The sequence below is a fragment of the Megalopta genalis genome, chromosome 8 (assembly GCF_051020955.1).
Source record: "Megalopta genalis isolate 19385.01 chromosome 8, iyMegGena1_principal, whole genome shotgun sequence".
In the NCBI taxonomy this organism is placed as follows: Eukaryota; Metazoa; Arthropoda; class Insecta; order Hymenoptera; family Halictidae; genus Megalopta; species Megalopta genalis.
In genome coordinates, this window is record NC_135020.1 from 7,433,033 (window position 1) to 7,455,833 (window position 22,801).

The 22,801-nt window shown below is 35.4% G+C and overlaps 3 protein-coding genes across 3 annotated transcripts in view; all 3 read right to left on the reverse strand.

Moving 5' to 3' along the window:
* Positions 1 to 8,919: 8,919 nt before the first annotated feature.
* On the reverse strand, positions 8,920 to 9,426 carry LOC143259951 (uncharacterized; the record flags this gene model as incomplete). The annotated part of the gene is made up of 1 exon (XM_076524266.1): positions 8,920 to 9,426. A coding segment is annotated over one exon (507 nt), but the record flags the coding sequence as incomplete, so codon positions are not given.
* A 1,586-nt stretch (positions 9,427 to 11,012) lies between these two features.
* Positions 11,013 to 11,918, reverse strand: LOC117218820 (rac GTPase-activating protein 1-like). Its single transcript, XM_076524267.1, has 3 exons — positions 11,704 to 11,918; positions 11,341 to 11,641; positions 11,013 to 11,036 (listed from the first exon to the last, which is right to left on the reverse strand). The coding sequence occupies exons 1-3, from the start codon at positions 11,910 to 11,912 to the stop codon at positions 11,013 to 11,015; spliced, it is 534 nt and encodes a 177-aa protein (XP_076380382.1). The 5' UTR covers positions 11,913 to 11,918.
* Positions 11,919 to 16,774: 4,856 nt separating this feature from the next.
* CAH1 (carbonic anhydrase 1) overlaps positions 16,775 to 22,801 on the reverse strand; it is a 69,155-nt gene continuing 63,128 nt past the window's right edge. Inside the window, exons 6-7 of the mRNA XM_033467439.2 lie at positions 22,044 to 22,222; positions 16,775 to 20,867 (exon numbers count right to left, since the gene is read on the reverse strand). Of these exons, the coding sequence (XP_033323330.1) occupies positions 20,799 to 20,867; positions 22,044 to 22,222 (248 nt within the window). The 3' untranslated portion in view covers positions 16,775 to 20,798. The remainder of the gene's footprint in view (positions 20,868 to 22,043; positions 22,223 to 22,801) is intronic.

The window sequence follows — 22,801 nt, forward strand, 5'->3', positions numbered from 1 at the left end:
TCTTAGTTTCTTAGTTTGTTGGTTACTTGGTTTCTTGGTTTCTTAGTTTCTAAGTTTCTTGGTTTCTTGATTTCTTGGTTTCTTGGTTTCTTAGTTTCTTAGCTTCTTAGCTTCTTAGCTTCTTAGCTTCTTAGTTTCTTAGTTTCTTAGTTTCTTAGTTTCTTAGTTTCTTAGTTTCTTAGTTTCTTAGTTTCTTAGTTTCTTAGTTTCTTAGTTTCCTAGTTTCTTAGTTTCTTAGTTTCTTAGTTTCTTAGTTTCTTAGTTTCTTAGTTTCTTAGTTTCTTAGTTTCTTAGTTTCTTAGTTTCTTAGTTTCTTAGTTTCTTAGTTTCTTACTTTCTTAGTTTCTTAGTTTCTTAGTTTCTTAGTTTCTTAGTTTCTTAGTTTCTTAGTTTCTTAGTTTCTTAGTTTCTTAGTTTCTTAGTTTCTTAGTTTCTTAGTTTCTTAGTTTCTTAGTTTCTTAGTTTCTTAGTTTCTTAGTTTCTTAGTTTCGTAGTTTCTTAGTTTGTTGGTTACTTGGTTTCTTGGTTTCTTAGTTTCTAAGTTTCTTGGTTTCTTGATTTCTTGGTTTCTTGGTTTCTTGGTTCCTTCGTTTATTGGTTTCTTAGTTTGTTTGTTTCTTAGTTTCTTGGTTTCTTGGTTTCTTGGTTTCTTGGTTTCTTGGTTTCTTGGTTTCTTGGTTTCTTAGTTTCTTAGTTTCTTAGTTTCTTAGTTTCTTAGCTTCTTAGCTTCTTAGCTTCTTAGTTTCTTAGTTTCTTAGTTTCTTAGTTTCTTAGTTTCTTAGTTTCTTAGTTTCTTAGTTTCTTAGTTTCTTAGTTTCTTAGTTTCCTAGTTTCTTAGTTTCTTAGTTTCTTAGTTTCTTAGTTTCTTAGTTTCTTAGTTTCTTAGTTTCTTAGTTTCTTAGTTTCTTAGTTTCTTTGTTTCTTAGTTTCTTAGTTTCTTAGTTTCTTAGTTTCTTAGTTTCTTAGTTTCTTAGTTTCTTAGTTTCTTAGTTTCTTAGTTTCTTAGTTTCTTAGTTTCTTAGTTTCTTAGTTTCTTAGCTTCTTAGCTTCTTAGCTTCTTAGCTTCTTAGCTTCTTAGCTTCTTAGTTTCTTAGTTTCTTAGTTTCTTAGTTTCTTAGTTTCTTAGTTTCTTAGTTTCTCTTAGTTTCTTAGTTTCTTAGTTTCTTAGTTTCTTAGTTTCTTAGTTTCTTAGTTTCTTAGTTTCTTAGTTTCTTAGTTTCTTAGTTTCTTAGTTTCTTAGTTTCTTAGTTTCTTAGTTTCTTAGTTTCTTAGTTTCTTAGTTTCTTAGTTTCTTAGTTTCTTAGTTTCTTAGTTTCTTAGTTTCTTAGTTTCTTAGTTTCTTAGTTTCTTAGTTTCTTAGTTTCTTAGTTTCTTAGTTTCTTAGTTTCTTAGTTTCTTAGTTTCTTAGTTTCTTAGTTTCTCGGTTTCTTAGTTTCTTGGTTTCTTGGTTTCTTGGTTTCTTGGTTTCTTAGTTTCTTAGTTTCTTAGTTTCTTAGTTTCTTAGTTTCTTAGTTTCTTAGTTTCTTAGTTTCTTAGTTTCTTAGTTTCTTAGTTTCTTAGTTTCTTAGTTTCTTAGTTTCTTAGTTTCTTAGTTTCTTAGTTTCTTAGTTTCTTAGTTTCTTAGTTTCTTAGTTTCTTAGTTTCTTAGTTTCTTAGTTTCTTAGTTTCTTAGTTTCTTAGTTTCTTAGTTTCTTAGTTTCTTAGTTTCTTAGTTTCTTAGTTTCTCAGTTTCTTAGTTTGTTGGTTTCTTAGTTTCTCGGTTTCTCGGTTTCTTGGTTTCTTGGTTTCTTAGTTTCTTAGTTTCTTAGTTTCTTAGTTTCTTAGTTTCTTAGTTTCTTAGTTTCTTAGTTTCTTAGTTTCTTAGTTTCTTAGTTTCTTAGTTTCTTAGTTTCTTAGTTTCTTAGTTTCTTAGTTTCTTAGTTTCTTAGTTTCTTAGTTTCTTAGTTTCTTAGTTTCTTAGTTTCTTAGTTTCTTAGTTTCTTAGTTTCTTAGTTTCTTAGTTTCTTAGTTTCTTAGTTTCTTAGTTTCTTAGTTTCTCAGTTTCTTAGTTTCTTAGTTTCTTAGTTTCTTAGTTTCTTAGTTTCTTAGTTTGTTGGTTTCTTAGTTTCTTGGTTTCTTGGCTTCTTGGTTTCTTGGTTTCTTGGTTTCTTGGTTTCTTGGTATCTTAGTTTCTTGGTTTCTTAGTTTGTCAGTTTGTCAGTTTGTCAGTTTGTCAGGTTGTCAGTTTGTCAGTTTGTCAGTTCGTTAGTTCCTTAGTTCGTTAGTTCGTTAGTTCGTTAGATCTCTAGTTCGTTAGTTCGTTAGTTCGTTAGTTCGTTAATTCGTTAGTTAGTTTGGTTGTTTGGTTGTTTGGTTGTTTGGTTTGTTTGGTTGTTTGGTTGTTTGGTTGTTTGGTTGTTTGGTTGTTTGGTTGTTTGGTTGTTTGGTTGTTTGGTTGTTTGGTTGTTTGGTTGTTTGGTTGTTTGGTTGTTTGGTTGTTTGGTTGTTATTGATTTGTTTGGTTGTTTGATTGGATTGCTTGTTTCTTTCGTTGTTTGGTTGTTTGGTTGTTTCGTTGTTTGTTTGTTTATTTGTCTTTTTGGTTGGTTGTTTGATTGATTTGTTTGGTTGTTTGATTGGATTGTTTGTTTCTTTGTTTGTTTGGTTGTTTGGTTGTTTGATTGGTTTGTTTGTTTGTTTCTTTGGTTGGTTGGTTGGTTTGTCGGTTTCTCGGTTTGTCGGTTTGTCGGTTTGTCGGTTTGTCGGTTTGTCGGTTTGTCAGTTCCTTAATTTCTTAATTTCTCAGTTTTTTAGTTTTTCAGTTTCTTAGTTTCTCAGTTTCTTAGTTTCTCAGTTTCTTAGTTTGTTGGTTTCTTAGTTTCTCGGTTTCTTGGTTTCTTGGTTTCTTGGTTTCTTAGTTTCTTAGTTTCTTAGTTTCTTAGTTTCTTAGCTTCTTAGTTTCTTAGTTTCTTAGTTTCTTAGTTTCTTAGTTTCTTAGTTTCTTAGTTTCTTAGTTTCTTAGTTTCTTAGTTTCTCAGTTTCTTAGTTTGTTGGTTTCTTAGTTTCTCGGTTTCTCGGTTTCTCGGTTTCTTAGTTTCTTAGTTTCTTAGTTTCTTAGTTTCTTAGTTTCTTAGTTTCTTAGTTTCTTAGTTTCTTAGTTTCTTAGTTTCTTAGTTTCTTAGTTTCTTAGTTTCTTAGTTTCTTAGCTTCTTAGCTTCTTAGCTTCTTAGCTTCTTAGCTTCTTAGCTTCTTAGCTTCTTAGTTTCTTAGTTTCTTAGTTTCTTAGTTTCTTAGTTTCTTAGTTTCTTAGTTTCTTAGTTTCTTAGTTTCCTAGTTTCTTAGTTTCTTAGTTTCTTAGTTTCTTAGTTTCTTAGTTTCTTAGTTTCTTAGTTTCTTAGTTTCCTAGTTTCTTAGTTTCTTAGTTTCTTAGTTTCTTAGTTTCTTAGTTTCTTAGTTTCTTAGTTTCTTAGTTTCTTAGTTTCTTAGTTTCTTAGTTTCTTAGTTTCTTAGTTTCTTAGTTTCTTAGTTTCTTAGTTTCTTAGTTTCTTAGTTTCTTAGTTTCTTAGTTTCTTAGTTTCTTAGTTTCTTAGTTTCTTAGTTTCTTAGTTTCTTAGTTTCTTAGTTTCTTAGTTTCTTAGTTTCTTAGTTTCTTAGTTTCTTAGTTTCTTAGTTTCTTAGTTTCTTAGATTCTTAGTTTCTTAGTTTGTCAGTTTCTTAGTTTGTTTAGTTTCTTAGTTTGTCAGTTTGTCAGTTTCTTAGTTTCTTAGTTTCTTAGTTTCTTGGTTTCTTGGTTTCTTGGTTTCTTGGTTTCTTGGTTTCTTAGTTTCTTGGTTTCTTAGTTTGTCAGTTTGTCAGTTTGTCAGTTTGTCAGGTTGTCAGTTTGTCAGTTTGTCAGTTCGTTAGTTCCTTAGTTCGTTAGTTCGTTAGTTCGTTAGATCTTTAGTTCGTTAGTTCGTTAGTTCGTTAGTTAGTTTGGTTGTTTGGTTGTTTGGTTGTTTGGTTGTTTGGTTGTTTGGTTGTTTGGTTGTTTGGTTGTTTGGTTGTTTGGTTGTTTGGTTGTTTGGTTGTTTGGTTGTTTGGTTGTTTGGTTGTTTGGTTGGTTGGTTGTTTGATTGATTTGTTTGGTTGTTTGATTGGATTGCTTGTTTCTTTCGTTGTTTGGTTGTTTGGTTGTTTCGTTGTTTGTTTGTTTATTTGTCTTTTTGGTTGGTTGTTTGATTGATTTGTTTGGTTGTTTGATTGGATTGTTTGTTTCTTTGTTTGTTTGGTTGATTGGTTGTTTGATTGGTTTGTTTGTTTGTTTCTTTGGTTGGTTGGTTGGTTTGTCGGTTTCTCGGTTTGTCGGTTTGTCGGTTTGTCGGTTTGTCGGTTTGTCGGTTTGTCAGTTCCTTAATTTCTTAATTTCTCAGTTTTTTAGTTTTTCAGTTTCTTAGTTTCTCAGTTTCTTAGTTTCTCAGTTTCTTAGTTTGTTGGTTTCTTAGTTTCTCGGTTTCTTGGATTCTTGGTTTCTTGGTTTCTTAGTTTCTTAGTTTCTTAGTTTCTTAGTTTCTTAGTTTCTTAGTTTCTTAGTTTCTTAGTTTCTTAGTTTCTTAGTTTCTTAGTTTCTTAGTTTCTTAGTTTCTTAGTTTCTTAGTTTCTTAGTTTCTTAGTTTCTTAGTTTCTTAGTTTCTTAGTTTCTTAGTTTCTTAGTTTCTTAGTTTCTTAGTTTCTTAGTTTCTTAGTTTCTTAGTTTCTTAGTTTCTTAGTTTCTTAGTTTCTTAGTTTCTTAGTTTCTTAGTTTCTTAGTTTCTTAGTTTCTTAGTTTCTTAGTTTCTTAGTTTCTTAGTTTCTTAGTTTCTTAGTTTCTTAGTTTCTTAGTTTCTTAGTTTCTTAGTTTCTTAGTTTCTTAGTTTCTTAGTTTCTTAGTTTCTTAGTTTCTTAGTTTCTTAGTTTCTTAGTTTCTTAGTTTCTTAGTTTCTTAGTTTCTTAGTTTCTTAGTTTCTTAGTTTCTTAGTTTCTTAGTTTCTTAGTTTCTTAGTTTCTTAGTTTCTTAGTTTCTTAGTTTCTTAGTTTCTTAGTTTCTTAGTTTCTTAGTTTCTTAGTTTCTTAGTTTCTTAGTTTCTTAGTTTCTTAGTTTCTTAGTTTCTTAGTTTCTTAGTTTCTTAGTTTCTTAGTTTCTTAGTTTCTTAGTTTCTTAGTTTCTTAGTTTCTTAGTTTCTTAGTTTCTTAGTTTCTTAGTTTCTTAGTTTCTTAGTTTCTTAGTTTCTTAGTTTCTTAGTTTCTTAGTTTCTTAGTTTCTTAGTTTCTTAGTTTCTTAGTTTCTTAGTTTCTTAGTTTCTTAGTTTCTTAGTTTCTTAGTTTCTTAGTTTCTTAGTTTCTTAGTTTCTTAGTTTCTTAGTTTCTTAGTTTCTTAGTTTCTTAGTTTCTTAGTTTCTTAGTTTCTTAGTTTCTTAGTTTCTTAGTTTCTTAGTTTCTTAGTTTCTTAGTTTCTTAGTTTCTTAGTTTCTTAGTTTCTTAGTTTCTTAGTTTCTTAGTTTCTTAGTTTCTTAGTTTCTTTGTTTCTTTGTTTCTTAGTTTCTTAGTTTCTTAGTTTCTTAGTTTCTTAGTTTCTTAGTTTCTTAGTTTCTTAGTTTCTTAGTTTCTTAGTTTCTTAGTTTCTTAGTTTCTTAGTTTCTTAGTTTCTTAGTTTCTTAGTTTCTTAGTTTCTTAGTTTCTTAGTTTCTTAGTTTCTTAGTTTCTTAGTTTCTTAGTTTCTTAGTTTCTTAGTTTCTTAGTTTCTTAGTTTCTTAGTTTCTTAGTTTCTTAGTTTCTTAGTTTCTTAGTTTCTTAGTTTCTTAGTTTCTTAGTTTCTTAGTTTCTTAGTTTCTTAGTTTCTTAGTTTCTTAGTTTCTTAGTTTCTTAGTTTCTTAGTTTCTTAGTTTCTTAGTTTCTCAGTTTCTTAGTTTGTTGGTTTCTTAGTTTCTCGGTTTCTCGGTTTCTTGGTTTCTTGGTTTCTTAGTTTCTTAGTTTCTTAGTTTCTTAGTTTCTTAGTTTCTTAGTTTCTTAGCTTCTTAGCTTCTTAGTTTCTTAGTTTCTTAGTTTCTTAGTTTCTTAGTTTCTTAGTTTCTTAGTTTCTTAGTTTCTTAGTTTCCTAGTTTCTTAGTTTCTTAGTTTCTTAGTTTCTTAGTTTCTTAGTTTCTTAGTTTCTTAGTTTCTTAGTTTCTTAGTTTCTTAGTTTCTTAGTTTCTTAGTTTCTTAGTTTCTTAGTTTCTTAGTTTCTTAGTTTCTTAGTTTCTTAGTTTCTTAGTTTCTTAGTTTCTTAGTTTCTTAGTTTCTTAGTTTCTTAGTTTCTTAGTTTCTTAGTTTCTTAGTTTCTTAGTTTCTTAGTTTCTTAGTTTCTTAGTTTCTTAGTTTCTTAGTTTCTTAGTTTCTTAGTTTCTTAGTTTCTTAGTTTCTTAGTTTCTTAGTTTCTTAGTTTCTTAGTTTCTTAGTTTCTTAGTTTCTTAGTTTCTTAGTTTCTTAGTTTCTTAGTTTCGTAGTTTCTTAGTTTGTTGGTTACTTGGTTTCTTGGTTTCTTAGTTTCTAAGTTTCTTGGTTTCTTGATTTCTTGGTTTCTTGGTTTCTTGGTTCCTTCGTTTATTGGTTTCTTAGTTTGTTGGTTTCTTAGTTTCTTGGTTTCTTGGTTTCTTGGTTTCTTGGTTTCTTGGTTTCTTGGTTTCTTAGTTTCTTGGTTTCTTGGTTTCTTAGTTTGTCAGTTTGTCAGTTTGTCAGTTTGTCAGGTTGTCAGTTTGTCAGTTTGTCAGTTTGTCAGTTCGTTAGTTCCTTAGTTCGTTAGTTCGTTAGTTCGTTAGATCTTTAGTTCGTTAGTTCGTTAGATCGTTAGTTCGTTAGTTAGTTAGTTAGTTTGGTTGTTTGGTTGTTTGGTTGTTTGGTTGTTTGGTTGTTTGGTTGTTTGGTTGTTTGGTTGTTTGGTTGTTTGGTTGTTTGGTTGTTTGGTTGTTTGGTTGTTTGGTTGTTTGGTTGATTTGTTTGGTTGTTTGATTGGATTGCTTGTTTCTTTCGTTGTTTGGTTGTTTCGTTGTTTGTTTAATTGTTTGTTTGCTTATTTGTCTTTTTGATTGGTTGTTTGATTGATTTGTTTGGTTGTTTGATTGGATTGCTTGTTTCTTTCGTTGTTTGGTTGTTTGGTTGTTTCGTTGTTTGTTTGTTTATTTGTCTTTTTGGTTGGTTGTTTGATTGATTTGTTTGGTTGTTTGATTGGATTGTTTGTTTCTTTGTTTGTTTGGTTGATTGGTTGTTTGATTGGTTTGTTTGTTTGTTTCTTTGGTTGGTTTGTTGGTTTGTCGGTTTCTCGGTTTGTCGGTTTGTCGGTTTGTCGGTTTGTCAGTTCCTTAATTTCTTAATTTCTTAGCTTCTTAGTTTCTCAGTTTCTTAGTTTTTCAGTTTCTTAGTTTCTCAGTTTCTTAGTTTGTTGGTTTCTTATTTTCTCGGTTTCTTGGTTTCTTGGTTTCTTGGTTTCTTGGTTTCTTAGTTTCTTAGTTTCTTCGTTTCTTAGTTTCTTAACTTCTTAGTTTCTTTGATTCTTAGTTTGTCAGTTTCTTAGTTTCTTAGTTTCTTAGTTTCTTAGTTTCTTAGTTTCTTACTTTCTTAATTTCTTACTTTCTTACTTTCTTAGTTTCTTAGTTTCTTACTTTCTTACTTTCTTACTTTCTTACTTTCTTACTTTCTTACTTTCTTAGTTTCTTAGTTTCTTAGTTTCTTAGTTACTTAGTTTCTTAGTTTCTTAGTTTCTTAGTTTCTTAGTTTCTTAATTTCTTGGTTTCTTGGTTTCTTGGTTTCTTGGTTTCTGAGTTTGTCGGTTTGGTTGGTTTGGTTGGTTTGGTTGGTTTGGTTGGTTTGGTTGGTTTGGTTGGTTTGGTTGGTTTGGTTGGTTTGGTTGGTTTGGTTGGTTTGGTTGGTTTGGTTGGTTTGGTTGGTTTGGTTGGTTTGGTTGGTTTGGTTGGTTTGGTTGGTTTGGTTGGTTTGGTTGGTTTGGTTGGTTTGGTTGGTTTGTTTGGTTTGTTTGGTTTGTTTGGTTTGGTTGTTTTGGTTGGTTTGGTTGGTTTGGTTGGTTTGGTTGGTTTGGTTGGTTTGGTTGGTTTGGTTGGTTTGGTTGGTTTGGTTGGTTTGGTTGGTTTGGTTGGTTTGGTTGGTTTGGTTGGTTTGGTTGGTTTGGTTGGTTTGGTTGGTTTGGTTGGTTTGGTTGGTTTGGTTGGTTTGGTTGGTTTGGTTGGTTTGGTTGGTTTGGTTGGTTTGGTTGGTTTGGTTGGTTTGGTTGGTTTGGTTGGTTTGGTTGGTTTGGTTGGTTTGGTTGGTTTGGTTGGTTTGGTTGGTTTGGTTGGTTTGGTTGGTTTGGTTGGTTTGGTTGGTTTGGTTGGTTTGGTTGGTTTGGTTGGTTTGGTTGTTTGGTTGTTTGTTTATTTGTTTGTTTGTTTGTTTGTTTGTTTATTTGTCTGTTTGGTTGGTTGGTTGTTTGTTTCTTTGTTTGTTTGGTTGATTGGTTGTTTGATTGGTTTGTTTGTTTGTTTCTTTGGTTGGTTGGTTGGTTTGTTGTTTGATTGGTATGTTTGTTTGTTAGTTTGTTTGTTTGTTATTTTGTTTGTTAGTTTGTTAGTTTGTTAGTTTGTTAGTTTGTTAGTTTGTTGGTTTGTTGGTTTGTTGGTTTGTTGGTTTGTTGATTTGTTGGTTTGTTGGTTTGTTGGTTTGTTGGTTTGTTGGTTTGTTGGTTTGTTGGTTTGTTGGTTTGTTGGTTTGTTGGTTTGTTGGTTTGTTGGTTTGTTGGTTTGTTGGTTTGTTGGTTTGTTGGTTTGTTGGTTTGTTGGTTTGTTGGTTTGTTGGTTTGTTGGTTTGTTGGTTTGTTGGTTTGTTGGTTTGTTGGTTTGTTGGTTTGTTGGTTTGTTGGTTTGTTGGTTTGTTGGTTTGTTGGTTTGTTGGTTTGTTGGTTTGTTGGTTTGTTGGTTTGTTGGTTTGTTGGTTTGTTGGTTTGTTGGTTTGTTGGTTTGTTGGTTTGTTGGTTTGTTGGTTTGTTGGTTTGTTGGTTTGTTGGTTTGTTGGTTTGTTGGTTTGTTGGTTTGTTGGTTTGTTGGTTTGTTGGTTTGTTGGTTTGTTGGTTTGTTGGTTTGTTGGTTTGTTGGTTTGTTGGTTTGTTGGTTTGTTGGTTTGTTGGTTTTTTGGTTTGTTGGTTTGTTGGTTTTTTGGTTTGTTGGTTTGTTGGTTTGTTGGTTTGTTGGTTTGTTGGTTTGTTGGTTTTTTGGTTTGTTGGTTTGTTGGTTTTTTGGTTTGTTGGTTTGTTGGTTTGTTGGTTTGTTGGTTTGTTGGTTTGTTGGTTTGTTGGTTTGATAGTTTGTTTGTTTGTTGTTTGTTTGTTTGGTTTGTTGGTTGGTTGGTTGGTTGGTTGGTTGGTTGGTTGGTTGTTTGATTGGTTTGTTTGTTTGGTAGTTTGTTTGTTAAATGGTATTATCTAGGGGTGTGTAACTGTTCTATAAATACGAGATAGAGCCACCGGCGTTTTCTATAACGAATGAAAATGAAATTCAATTCAAATACAAATACATTCATACTGTGTAAGCAGATGGGGAATTACACACGAATTAATATTTAAACAACTACTATTACTACGGCAGCGAGTACAGTGACCAATTAACAATACGTATATATTATACTTTACATAATCATATAAATGATAATATACACAAGAATTTACTACCTCTGCTGTGTATTAACCTGAGAATAAAGAACTTGGAAATGAAGAATCTGAAAATCCTAATTAAAAAGGGTTAGTGTTTTCAGATTATTCTTCAAAATGAATGGACACAGGTCGAGATTTGTACTATAAACTCATGTTTTCATCCCATTTTGCCGGTAACTGTATCCTCTACCTTTATCACCTTGCTATGGGGTCAAGCCCTTTAATATTTGTTGCTATCCCTGCATTTTGCGTATGCAGGCGACAATGTCTTATCTTACAAAAAAAACAAAATCCCAATTCGAGATTCGTACTATTAACCGTATCCGGTTACTATACTATAAACTGTATCCGTCTCAAATTGTCGGTAACTGTGTCTTCTACTTTTATCACTTCGCTAGGCAGTCTAGACTCATAAGCAGTTTTCCACTATGTTGATTGGCGTTGTACGTACCTTGCTTACAGGATCAAGATTTCGCTATAAGGGACGCCACTGTTGCTGAACTAGTTGCACATGTTGATAATTAATGTTTTAGGTACAATTTTATAATATAAGTCTTTAACCGCAAGATAAAAATTGATGACGATCAGAATATCGATCATTTTTGTCGATGAAAGTCAGACGACATTGTACCCATCTACCTGTAACGAATAATGCTGGAAAAGATGCTGATTAAAGTAAACTTACTCGATAATTATAAATTGTCGATAAAATAGGAAACATTAATTATCAACATGTGCAACTAGTCCAGCAACAGTGGCGTCCCTTGTAGAGAAATCTTGATGCTGTAAGCAAGGTACGTCCAACGCCAATCAACATAGCGGAAAAATACTTATGGGTCTAGACTCCCTAGCGAGATGATAAAAGTAGAAGACACAGTTACCGACAATTCGAGACGGATACATGGTTTTGTAGTACGAATCTTGAATTGGGATTTTATTTTTCTTTGTAAGAGAAGCCACGGTTGACGGGTAACGGGTAACGGGCAACGGGGTAACGGATGACCGGTAACGGGTAACGGTGGAACGGAGGGACGGATAACGGATGACGGGTAACGGGTAACGGTGGAACGGAGGAACGGATAACGGATGACAGGTAACGGCAAACGGGTCACATAAAAAATAGGAATCTAATAGAACTTATTTTTAGCATCAGTCTATGTAAAGTTATATTGAAGTTTTTGAACGAAACAGAATTATTGCGTTCTACAGTTGTAAATACTGAAGTATAATTATATTTAAATAACCGACAATTATTTCAGAGACATTTGTACCTCGACTTAAGTAACATATACATATCTATCCTTTTTAAAAACCTGCTCTAGAGAGAGGTGTTGCAAAGTATTTTTTTCTATTTTTCCTCATAAGAGTTCGACTGCAACAGACACAAAAAATATACATTAACTAATTATTTACAGGCAATAAGAAAAGAACACGTACCCAGAAGTAAGAGGAGTATTAAAGAAGCAGCGAGAAGTACTACGTTTGAGTAAAAATTCTTTAGGTGGTGTATATCTTAGCTCGGCTGTCTTATGAGTAACAAGATTACTTAAATTTTCAGGATTGACAAAATTTGCCCAATAATCTGAAGGGATTTTCAACAGATTTTCAACTACCCGTAAAAATTTCAATATTTGTTAATTTCCACTTAAAGCATTTTGTCTTATTAGGGATCTTACCGTAACTTGATTTCTGGTTTCTGTGAACAAAGAAGAAGCTGGCGATAGGTTTTGGCAACTATAACCCACTAGTATGGGTCCAAAAACTTTGGCCAGATTTCTTATAGGCATTTTACATTCAGGACTGCCTGATACTCTTTGTAAGTGTAACGTTAAGAAAGCGAGAGTATCTCTGTTAAGCTGTGGTAATTCTGAAATCGCCTGATATAAAGCCGCATCGGCATCCTGTTTATCGCTAATAGTAGTGGCGCGAACAAAGTCCGCCCATAATCTTACAGTAATTAATGGTTCCCGTAAACACCTGGTGATAAGAGATAGTAATAAATGCTTTGCCTTATATTTGTTAGCTTCAAATTTGTATACCTGAGAAAATCTTTAAGGGTAGAGCATATGGTAGTTATATCAACCTCAGAAAGTTTGGGAGCACCTTTTCTCTTCAGGAACTTTTCTTTCAGACATTTTACTTCTGTTGCACCACCATTTACCCTATACAACCCTGGTTCACTCATTCCTCTTAATTCCACTTCATTGATGCAATGAACAACCAATGATGGTACCATTGGTAGAATCATAGGTGTATAATCTGCTATAGTTCCCCGATAAATATAGTAATGCTCACAGTATTATTTGTTATTATACAGGGTGTCTCAAAAATGTCTCGCATTACGGAAATGTGGGGTAGCTGAGATCGTGCCAATCTGCGGCAGTTCGTACGCAGTACGTGTTGTTAACGATACGAACTTTGAACGCGTCGCATTAAAAAATCGGCTATTTTCGGGGCCATACATATTAATCCAGGAAAGTTCGTCCGCAGATATTATTGATATGCGATCAATGTTTAGTGATAATGCAGTGAAAGTGATCGTTGGAATAGCCTGCCTGGAAACATCCTTCTGTTCGTCACCGTCGGATACAGATCAGCTATGCAGTTCATCATACATTGTACGAGGTCGATTTACAACTAAATGGGTGAGTTTCTCATTGATATTCTTCATATTTCTCTAACGAACATATCCCTTACGACCTTCAACGCGATTATTATTTATTAAATTAGCTTTGCGAATCGTTCGTTAAATTGTGTTCGGACTCGGAATTATTTAAATTAAAATTTAATAAATTAACATTTACGAACTTTGTTAATCTTCACTTGCATAAAAATTACATATGGCACACATGAGGTGTCATGCACACCGGAAAATTAAAACGACTGTCATACTTATTATTTCAGGTCCGAAAAATTAGTAAATATTCTTCAGACATTCTGAAATAAGGATGAACAGCGTTTTCCATAAAATTATCACTGCCACGTGGTAAAAAAAAATATCGAAAGTTCATGCTCCGAGACTTGTTCATTGATTTGAACGCGGCTCAGAGTCCCCCTTCAGCTGTCAAACTCAGTGGTAGAAGCACATGGCACTCGATCGACCGACCACGTTGTGTTTCGCGCCATTACGTCTCATTGGTCGGTGTTTTTCATTAATAACTCGTAAACAAAGCCGCAGATTGGATTTTCGCAAAGGAAAAAGTTACTTAGAATGATCTCAGCTAACCCACATTTCCGTAATGCGAGACATTTTTGGAACACCCTGTATATATATATATATTTTTGTCTTACTCTTTTCTAATCATAAATGATGTTATTATGGTGCGCTCATTGATAATTAATTGATAGGAATTTAATTGTTTCCCTTATACTTCTATATTAATTTACGACATCGTTGCTTCATCGTTGCAAACGTAAAGCAATGATGGGAGACGTGGAAATCTATTGATACAAGCGCGCGCGCGGACGCTCCGATGCGCCACGAATACAGTTACTACGATACGGCACTCGAGCTCCGCGGAGCGGAAGGAAATCGAACCGTTGCGCCGCGTCGCGATTAGTATCGAAAGTCGCGTCAGTATAGAAAGATGTTATTACAAAATGAAAGATACATAAAAATAAGTATTAAATTTAAGATGTTGTGAACCGGCATTTTCCAACGCCTAAAAAGAATGCTATCACTGTAAAGCTTATGAATTGATTAACCTTATAAATATACCCATCTGCAAGAAAAAATGTATAAAATTATTGCTATATATGACCCGTCACTAATTATACAATTAGTAGAAATGACTGCTTATCTGTCCATAAAAATAATTACACTATTTCGTGTTTTTGTAGCACATGTTTCGGAAATACTATTTCCACCATTTAAATATTCGTGCCAAGTAATATTCAGCACTCGTAGTAGAAATGAAATATACAGGCTAGTCGCTTCTTGCTAACGTGCCTATTTTTCATGAACTATCGATAATGCTGATCGCGACATGAAATTGCAAGGGAGCTCTAGAGCCCTGCAAAGCTGAGACGGGAAAGACCATAAGATGCTCCTAAGTCTGTGTTTACGGTTAGAAAAATTTACCGATAAAATACCCTCTGGAAATTATTATGCCGACTGTAACTTACCGTCGCAGTCACATCTATCAGTTTATGTGTCTTACTACTGATGGCACCACCAATTTAAAAAGCACAGCGGAAGTGATACATTTCCTAATACGATCAAGGCCTAAAAAGAATGCTATCACTGTAAAACTTATGAATTGATTAACCTTATAAATATACCCATCTGCAAGAAAAAATGTATAAAATTATTGCTATATATGACCCGTCACTAATTATACAATTAGTAGAAATGACTGCTTATCTGTCCATAAAAATAATTACACTATTTCGTGTTTTTGTAGCACATGTTTCGGAAATACTATTTCCACCATTTAAATATTCGTGCCAAGTAATATTCAGCACTCGTAGTAGAAATGAAATATACAGGCTAGTCGCTTCTTGCTAACGTGCCTATTTTTCATGAACTATCGATAATGCTGATCGCGACATGAAATTGCAAGGGAGCTCTAGAGCCCTGCAAAGCTGAGACGGGAAAGACCATAAGATGCTCCTAAGTCTGTGTTTACGGTTAGAAAAATTTACCGATAAAATACCCTCTGGAAATTATTATGCCGACTGTAACTTACCGTCGCAGTCACATCTATCAGTTTATGTGTCTTACTACTGATGGCACCACCAATTTAAAAAGCACAGCGGAAGTGATACATTTCCTAATACGATCAAGGCCTAAAAAGAATGCTATCACTGTAAAACTTATGAATTGATTAACCTTATAAATATACCCATCTGCAAGAAAAAATGTATAAAATTATTACTATATATGAACCGTCACAAATTATACAATTAGTAGAAACGACTGCTTATCTGTCCATAAAAATAATTACACTATTTCGTGTTTTTGTAGCCCATGTTTCGTAAATACTATTTCCACCATTTAAATATTCACGCCAAATAATATTCAGCACTCGTAGTAGAAATGAAATATACAGGCTAGTCGCTTCTTGCTAACGTGCCTATTTTTCATGAACTATCGGTAATGCTGATCGCGACATGAAATTGCAAGGGGGCTCTAGAGCCCTGCAAAGCTGAGACAGGAAAGACCATAAGATGCAATGTCTGTACGGATCCTAAATCTGTGTCCTAAGTCTATGTCTACGGTTAGAAAAATTTACCGATAAAATACCCTCTGGAAATTATTATACCAGCTGTAAATTACCGTCGCAGTCGCATCTATCAGTTTATGTGTCTTACTACTGATGGCACCACCAATGCAAAAAGCACAGCGGAAGTGATACATTTCCTAATTACATATTTTATTCTTCCGATGTTTTCCAGTTTCCGAATCTTGAAATTTTTCTCCTAATACTTGTTTAAATTTCGGTAAGTAACATTAGAATTAATTAATTATTTATAATTCAGTTTGTAGTTGAAAATTTATATAATTGTAATTGTGTGATATCTTGCGATGATTGTAAAATCGGATTGGCGTATTGTTAAGACGATCACATTGGAATTGTATATTTCCAGTGTTGATTGCGAATATCTAATTAATTGTTAATGATAAGTTCTAAAATTTTTTATTTTTTTTAATGTTGTTTATTTTCATCAGCGTTAAAATATTTATTCACATCTTATTGAATCGTAGCTTCTGGTAGTGGTTTATCGTCGGAATATGCAAATTATACATATATAGGTTAGTCTACTACACCATTACTAGTTAAATACCTATGGAATAAATCATTCTTATTGCCACAGTAGCAATTCATGATAAACTTAACGGCACGTATCTTTTTAAATGCGACGACAACAATAAACGTGACACTTAACTTTTACGACAGTATGTATTCGCTCGTATTTCGACAGATTCTCTATATTTTTCAATCGTAAGTGATAACGTTACAATTGTAATCTAAATACTTCATTGTGCTGTTAATATTGATGATATGGGTATACTTTAATCTTCAAAACTTTTAGAAATAATAAGAAAGATCAATATAATCCGTAAGCTGTATAAATGAAACAAATGACTTTTCTTTTATTTAACAGGGGTTCACATGAATAACTTCAATTTTGAGATAGAAATAATTGTAATGGAAGAAGAGTATTTTCTTAAAATGTCGATTGTGACTTTTTCTATTGCTTGGCCTCGTTGAATTAATGATGAATTAAATTCTTCAAGAATATTGTAAAGAAAAGTTATACAATGTTTAAGCATCTTAAGTATACTAGTTCTATCAGATCCTAATGATTCGGAGACAGGTCTCCGTCAGGACAGAATTCAGTCCGTTCGACACGCGCAGGTATCAGCAACGCAATCAGGAATCCGAGGGTGCATCGTCCACTCTGACCGGTTTTCAAGAGGGCTCTCATACCATTGCATTAACGGTAGAAACCAGACGCGCTTTAATGGCAAAACGCTAAATATACGAACATGCTGAGTGGCGCTTGCTCATGCAAGGTTATGTGGTGTGTAATTACATGCTGGTCGATAATGCGTTCTGTAAACAGAACGGATAGGATTAGTCACCAAAACAAAAGAATTTAACGAAAGCGGCAAACATTACCTTTCACGCAACATGGTCAGAATTGTCATGGAATTCTTTCATCTAGCACCGAAAAACATCATTACCATCTGCACTCATTTTTCTACGAGACACTGTAATGTTACCAAATACGACGTCGAAGAATCGATTTCTATCCCTTGAAAGAATTAACTTGTTTTTATCATCCCCTTAAATTATACTGCTTATTGGTATTTCTCGACTCGATTAAAGGTATTTATTAACACTAAACCTACCGAACTTTAAAAGTGAGTAACATGCGTAACCTCGTATAAACAACAATACTGCATTTATTTAGACTTTTCCCTATTGTTATTACAACGTATGACGGAATTAAGGAATTTATTTAATCGTTTCTTACAAAAGAGTGCACAATGTCAGCAATTTTAAAACAGAAAATATGAAACCGGTCATTTTGTCCGACACGGTAAGTTTGGCATTGAATGAAATAAAACACTGGTATGGATGGTACTGGTTAAAGATCCTCTTTGCACAAATCATTCACTTTATTCGTAATTACAGAATTCCGTAAGGTTTCCGTTGAATGACTAAATCATTCGTGAATACTCGTCTCCACTTTATTATTTATAACACATTCTTTCTGTTATCACAGTCGATGCTACGAAATAGAAATACAGATTGCTTATCACGTGTCCGACAATAAATACACAGAAATCCCGTAAGAAAGATCGTCTTTAGATGCTAAAAACGAGCACCCACGATGGCATCCGTAGTCGCTTGTCTGTGAAATACATCTGAACTGTCAAATACACGTTCTAGCGGGAAAGGGAGCGGGGGGTACGAGGGACAAGACGGTGGTCGCAAAGTTTGAGCACGCGTTTCGAACTGTGGTATACATATTAAAAGCCGATACTCTCGATGTCTCGGTGTAACGAAGACCCATAGCGATCACGCGTGCTACTTCAGTCGGAACAGGGTCAAACGGCGTGCAAATAGGCTTCCGTTTATAGGCTTGTTTCACGGGAGTCCGGATCGCGACGAATTTTCGCAACGCAATCTTGTCTACCATTACGTCGATCGGAGATTTCTTTTGATATCTGTTGAGAATCTGTGTTCATTCTAAACACAATAATTAACACACTCGGTGACATAAATTTCTATTCTGTCGGAAGAGACGCAAACATAACCTTGACATAAGCTTGTCGGTCGGTAAATCGATCTATTAGAAACGATGGCTTGTCAAAACATGTTCACACATTGAAACGTCCGTTTACAAAAGCAGATACAGCGCAACGTTTCGGGTTACAGAAATCTCGTAAACTAGAAAACGATTCTAACCAAGCAAAGGAAAGTCGTGGAAGTCTTACAATTAGTTTCGAAAAGCATTCGTCAACGGATCGACCGCCGCGCGTCACTCGCGCACGAATGAGACAAGCGTGACGGTCAAACGTGTCAAATAACAATTGCAATATGCAAAGGAAACTATGCGGATGCTTATTCGTGACGGGAATCATCTTTGTCGGAGTACTCGATGATTGTGGGCGCCAATGCGTTAATGTAGCCGGTGGTATACGATCGTCGCTTCGCACATTGTTCGACTCTTCTGCTCGCAACTTGTCTATGTATACGTATATCATATTGGACCATTAACAGATATGACGACGAACTTGTCAGAGAAGGCACGCTGGCGTGCACGAATTGTCGATGACTCTTTGACAGGACTTGTCGAAATCGCGCGAATAATTCGCTTCGTTTTCATTTCAGCTGGAAGAGCTCCGACACGAGTCATTTTCGTCGAATAGTAGATTAGCTCTTTCAGAGAGAAATGAAGTACGTAGCTTCTTCGCGGAGGAATAAAGTAGCTCTTTTCTGGAGTAAGTTAAGTACCCATTTAGCGAGAAATAGAATGGAGTAGCTTTCGTTTGGAGGGTGAAAATGGTACTTTCGTGGAGGAATCAAGAGGAACAGTGTAATAGTAGCCTTAGTAAAATACGTAATCATAAATTGAAGCTTCTTTTGCGGACTCGTTGTCGGTTAGGGACTTAGGATCTGAGAGGGAATATAATTTAGAGGAAATTATCTACTGTCACGATTCTTTTTCGCTGAATTTAATTTTCTAGTAGGCACACTCGACTTATTGTTACAGAATTAATGTTACTTTATACAGAGTTCTTACACACGCCGCTATAGTGTGAACAGTAAATAATCCAGAAACATGTTTGGAATAGTCTTCGCTGGCCGACGGTCTCGCAAAGCATCACGAATAATACGTATTTGCAAATGTTAATTTTGAACACCGCATATATAGGTATATGTACATACAATAAAGTTTATATATGGACGTTGTAATAATATTAAATGATACTTGTTCTTCGTTGAATGGCTTCTATGTTACTTCGAAGAGGTCAGCCGATAATGGACGGATCTTCTCGGTTTCGATTGACGTTGCACAATGCGCATCTTTAAAATGTTCTTTTATAAAAATTTTAAGTATCCTGCTAACGTTCATGTTACACGGTACACGATTCAGCGCAGTATCTTCTCCATTGTCCATCCTTTCTTGTATCATTGCAAACACAAAATTCTGTATCGTTTCGAGTATCGTGCTCACGGATCGGGATAGCTATTATCATGTGACGAGAGAATTTTATATTTTTTTTTCTTTTTAAACTCATGTTGTTTCATATCGTTACTTATATTTCCCTCGAGGTTATAAAAGAAGCGCATAAAATATTGTTGGCTGCAATATTTTAGCAGTGTTTCAACGGAATTGTCGTCGCTAAGTTTGAAATTTCGAACTTCGATTGCATTAAATGTTCTCAACAATTGAAACATTCTCCGAACGGATTGTCAAGTAATTATTCTCGAATCGTCATTATAAAATACTTTCTTGTCACGGAAGCTTATCTAGTACCACGAAGCTATTGTATTACGCAATTATGAATCGCGGTTCTTTGTACAAATTTAAAATTCACTCTGCTATAGTAACTGTAACGGATCTGTGAAATATTATATTAATTATATAATATTATATAACATAATATAATATTCTACTGAATATTTTTCCCAGTTACAAATGAAGCAAAATAATTATTAACTTTGACGAATCCGAAAATTTCTAATATTAACTTATTGAGTATAGACGTTATCCTGTCCTTTAAAATTAGAACAGAATTCTAATCTCTTGTCATCAATATTTAAGCATTAAAGTAAATTTAGCCACACACGATAAACATCAATTTTCTTTCCCTTCTAAGAAATCATTGCAATCGAAAAATTTCTAATCGCAGCAACTGCGATGAAAATGGTACGTCAAAGGGTTAAACGCTTGCTGCACACAATTTAGAAATAGAAGGGAACATTACAGAAACATCTGCGTGAACAATGCACACCGACGAGTCAAACGTGACTTACACTTGGTGACGAGAACAACATCAACAAATACAGTGAATCCTCGGTTACACAGACATTGTCCGATGTCTTATTTATTATCCGAACACGTTCCACATACGCGAACAGGTTCAATCAGAGCGATTCGCAACAAATGAATTGTACAAATCGGTAAAAATTTAGGGTGGCATCGAAACTAACTAACTATCCTATCATCCGAAAATTCGCTATCCTTCGTTTTACTCGAATAATCAAGGTTCTACCGTAGATTGAACTTCCTGAATATTTCAAGGCTCGCAGCACTGCACTGGTTGCAAATTAACCCTTTGAGGACGAAAGCTGACATATTGACGACAGCAGGATCGTGTATCTTATTTCAGACGTTGTTCGATCCTGTACATAACAAAAACTGTTATGTTAACACTTACGTTAACAATAACGATACGTTGTTAATTTTTCCCACTATTTAAGTCATCGATGCATAATCCAGTTCTCCGAGGGAAATAATCGTAGCACTTTGAAAGATCCTCGTCCGCAAAGGGTTAAACAAACATAGAGTTAGATAAGGAGCCGCAGCCGCGCGGTCACGGTAGTTCAGGCCGAATCCGTGAAACCAGTTTCAAGAAACGATGGAGAGTGGCCGCGAACGAGGAGAGGCCGCTGCAGGTAATATGTATGTATACTATGTAGTTGTATAGGCACGTTCTCGGTCCGATCTGTAAAGAAGCAGTCCAGGATGGTGTCCGACAGGGTCCCCGGCTAGGAATCTAGTCTCTACGATTACGTTGAAGCGAAGTAATCCTCTGGTCTGAACTATGGTTAATTGCACTTTGTACTCGAAGCGACGCGGAATGCTCGCGTGTCGGCGAACGGTCGTCCAGGGTTTGGGTTTCGGGGCAAGAGCCGGTTCTCGCCTCGTTTGTTTACGATCTATTGCACACGGTAGGACGATCGATCGATCGATCGACGGGGTAGACACTGGGGGAGGGAAGGAGGCGCAGCCATCAAGAGCGACGAGGAGCGGCCACGAGCGGCGGTCGCTTCCTTCCGGTCGCGTTTCGACTGGCATCGACTGATTCCGAGTTCCTGTTCCTGGTGGCCGGCACAGGGCGCCGATCCTGAACGGGTCGGACGGCCGCTTTGGAACCGGGAGACGGCACTCAGAAGCTGCCACACTCGCGTAACACGCGATTCCCCAGCGGCAACGGCGGACGGAAGTTGTTGATTACCTGGAACCAAGAGTACAGTTGCCGGAATTAGGAAACCGGGCCGTGATTCCGCCGATTTGAAATTCACTCGAGACCGTCACGCCACCGCTAAAAATAACGAAGACGAAACAACGACCGGACACGGGCGGGCCGACGGGCCGGCGACCCGCGACAGCATCGTGTCCCCGATCGCGAATCATGCGACCTGTCCCGCGACCACGATGGAGATTAATCGAACCGAGGTGTCCGATAAGTGGCCGGCTCCGGCTTAATCGATTTTCGAGAGTCATATTTCGTTCACAGCTACGGATAGCGGTTGTAAATTCTGCGTTGCTCCGGAAAAATATCGTCGAGATTGTGCATTGAACTTGGATAACTTTTTCGATTGCCATCTCATTGGAGTCGAATTTATCGACTTTGCTTGTTTTTTTCTTTTGGATAGTTTAAAATAGCGCACGTTTTTGCACGTTGTTTCTTTGTAAAATTAATTGCGTAAACGTGAAATAGAAATTGTTACGTTTATATGACATTCGGATCGTTATGGCCCGTAACGCAAAAGCGTCAGCAAAATTTCTAAAAGTAAATCAATGAATATCGATTACCAAGGACTTAGTAATCTGTACCTTATGTAGGTCATATTTTACAAGTAGGTAATATTCTGCAGGCTTGCGATTTTATTTCAACCCTTTCAATGTTTAGTTCGTGCGTGGTACGAACGAGAGCGGCAACACTTAAGTAATAAGGTCCGAATGGCATTTATATAATACGAGTGTAATATAAAGTCATAAAAATAATATATGAGGTAGATATTTCTTCTGTTATACCGTTCCAGTTTAGCCAGCACCGAGAGGGTAAAGGAAAAGCGATCCAAGAAGCTGCCGTAAATGGAATGTTAGAAATAAATACGTTGCATAATTTTTATAATTTAAAATTACTAATTAGTGAAATTACTAATATAATGAACGTATTACAGGTAGTTTTTTGCACGATAGCGTATTTAAATCTCCACAGTGTGAGACTGACGGTTTTAAAACGAAGAGATTCAAGAATTTCATTAACGAAACCTTGCCGCAGTGATCGAAGCAAGAAAGAAGGCGGTACAACGAAGATCATAACGCGTGTGCGGTAGTCTCAGTGACCTTGATCAGCCTACTATAGATTCCAGTATAGCATGGAAGAGATGACGAATTCACTTACCACTCCATGATTCTCGTGGCAGGGACACTCCTCCCCGCGAGGGAACTTCCGGAGGTTGCGGAAAATATTGAGCTGGTGATGGGACACCTCGATGCACTTCTTAAAGAGGATCCAGGTGACGCTCTCGTTGCAGGGTGGCGTGGTTAACGAGCCCAGATACGTCCAGTAGCCGTTGTCATCTGTACGCGTGCGAACAAAGCGGCTGATAATTTTTGCAACAAATCTCGCCGGTCAATTTGACCGAGAGGCAAGATACTCGTGACAATAAATTATGGAAGGCGAACGACGGAAAGCGAAATCGCGTGACGGGCTAACGAGCTTCTTGCCTTGGGCACGTGCAAGCCGGCCGCTAATTTATTAACGAGGGAGAGCGAGGAGAAAAATTATATAACTTCATCAATCTAATGCACTGGAATATGGTTATTTCTTCTCCATCGAAAATCTAAGCAATCCTCCAGTTGAAAACCGAATGTTACGTCCACTTGGAAGATATCGCGTGGCTTTCATCGTTCCGATATTTTCGAACCGTTAAACAACGATGCAACAACGTACAGACTCTCGCTAAAATATTTTTGAAAACGTCTTTCAAAGCGGAATAATTTTTAAAAAATCCAGCAAACCAATTGCTATTTTTGCGAAAATTTGGTTAAACATTGCCTAGTAAATTACTAGTTTCTCTAACGTATGAAAATTCGAAGTCATTGAATATCTTAACAAGCGACCGTATTTGTGACTGGAGAAAAACGACGTGTCACAAT

Bases quoted from the DNA above. Each gene is read 5' to 3' on its own strand.
- LOC117218820 (XM_076524267.1), bottom strand. From the start codon at position 11,912: ATGATTCTACCAATGGTACCATCATTGGTTGTTCATTGCATCAATGAA. The intron at 11,642-11,703 runs GTATACAAATTT...TCTTATCACCAG, and splicing joins ACCCTTAAAGATTTTCTCAG to GTGTTTACGGGAACCATTAA. The intron at 11,037-11,340 runs GTAAGATCCCTA...TGTCTGTTGCAG, and splicing joins AAACCAGAAATCAAGTTACG to TCGAACTCTTATGAGGAAAA.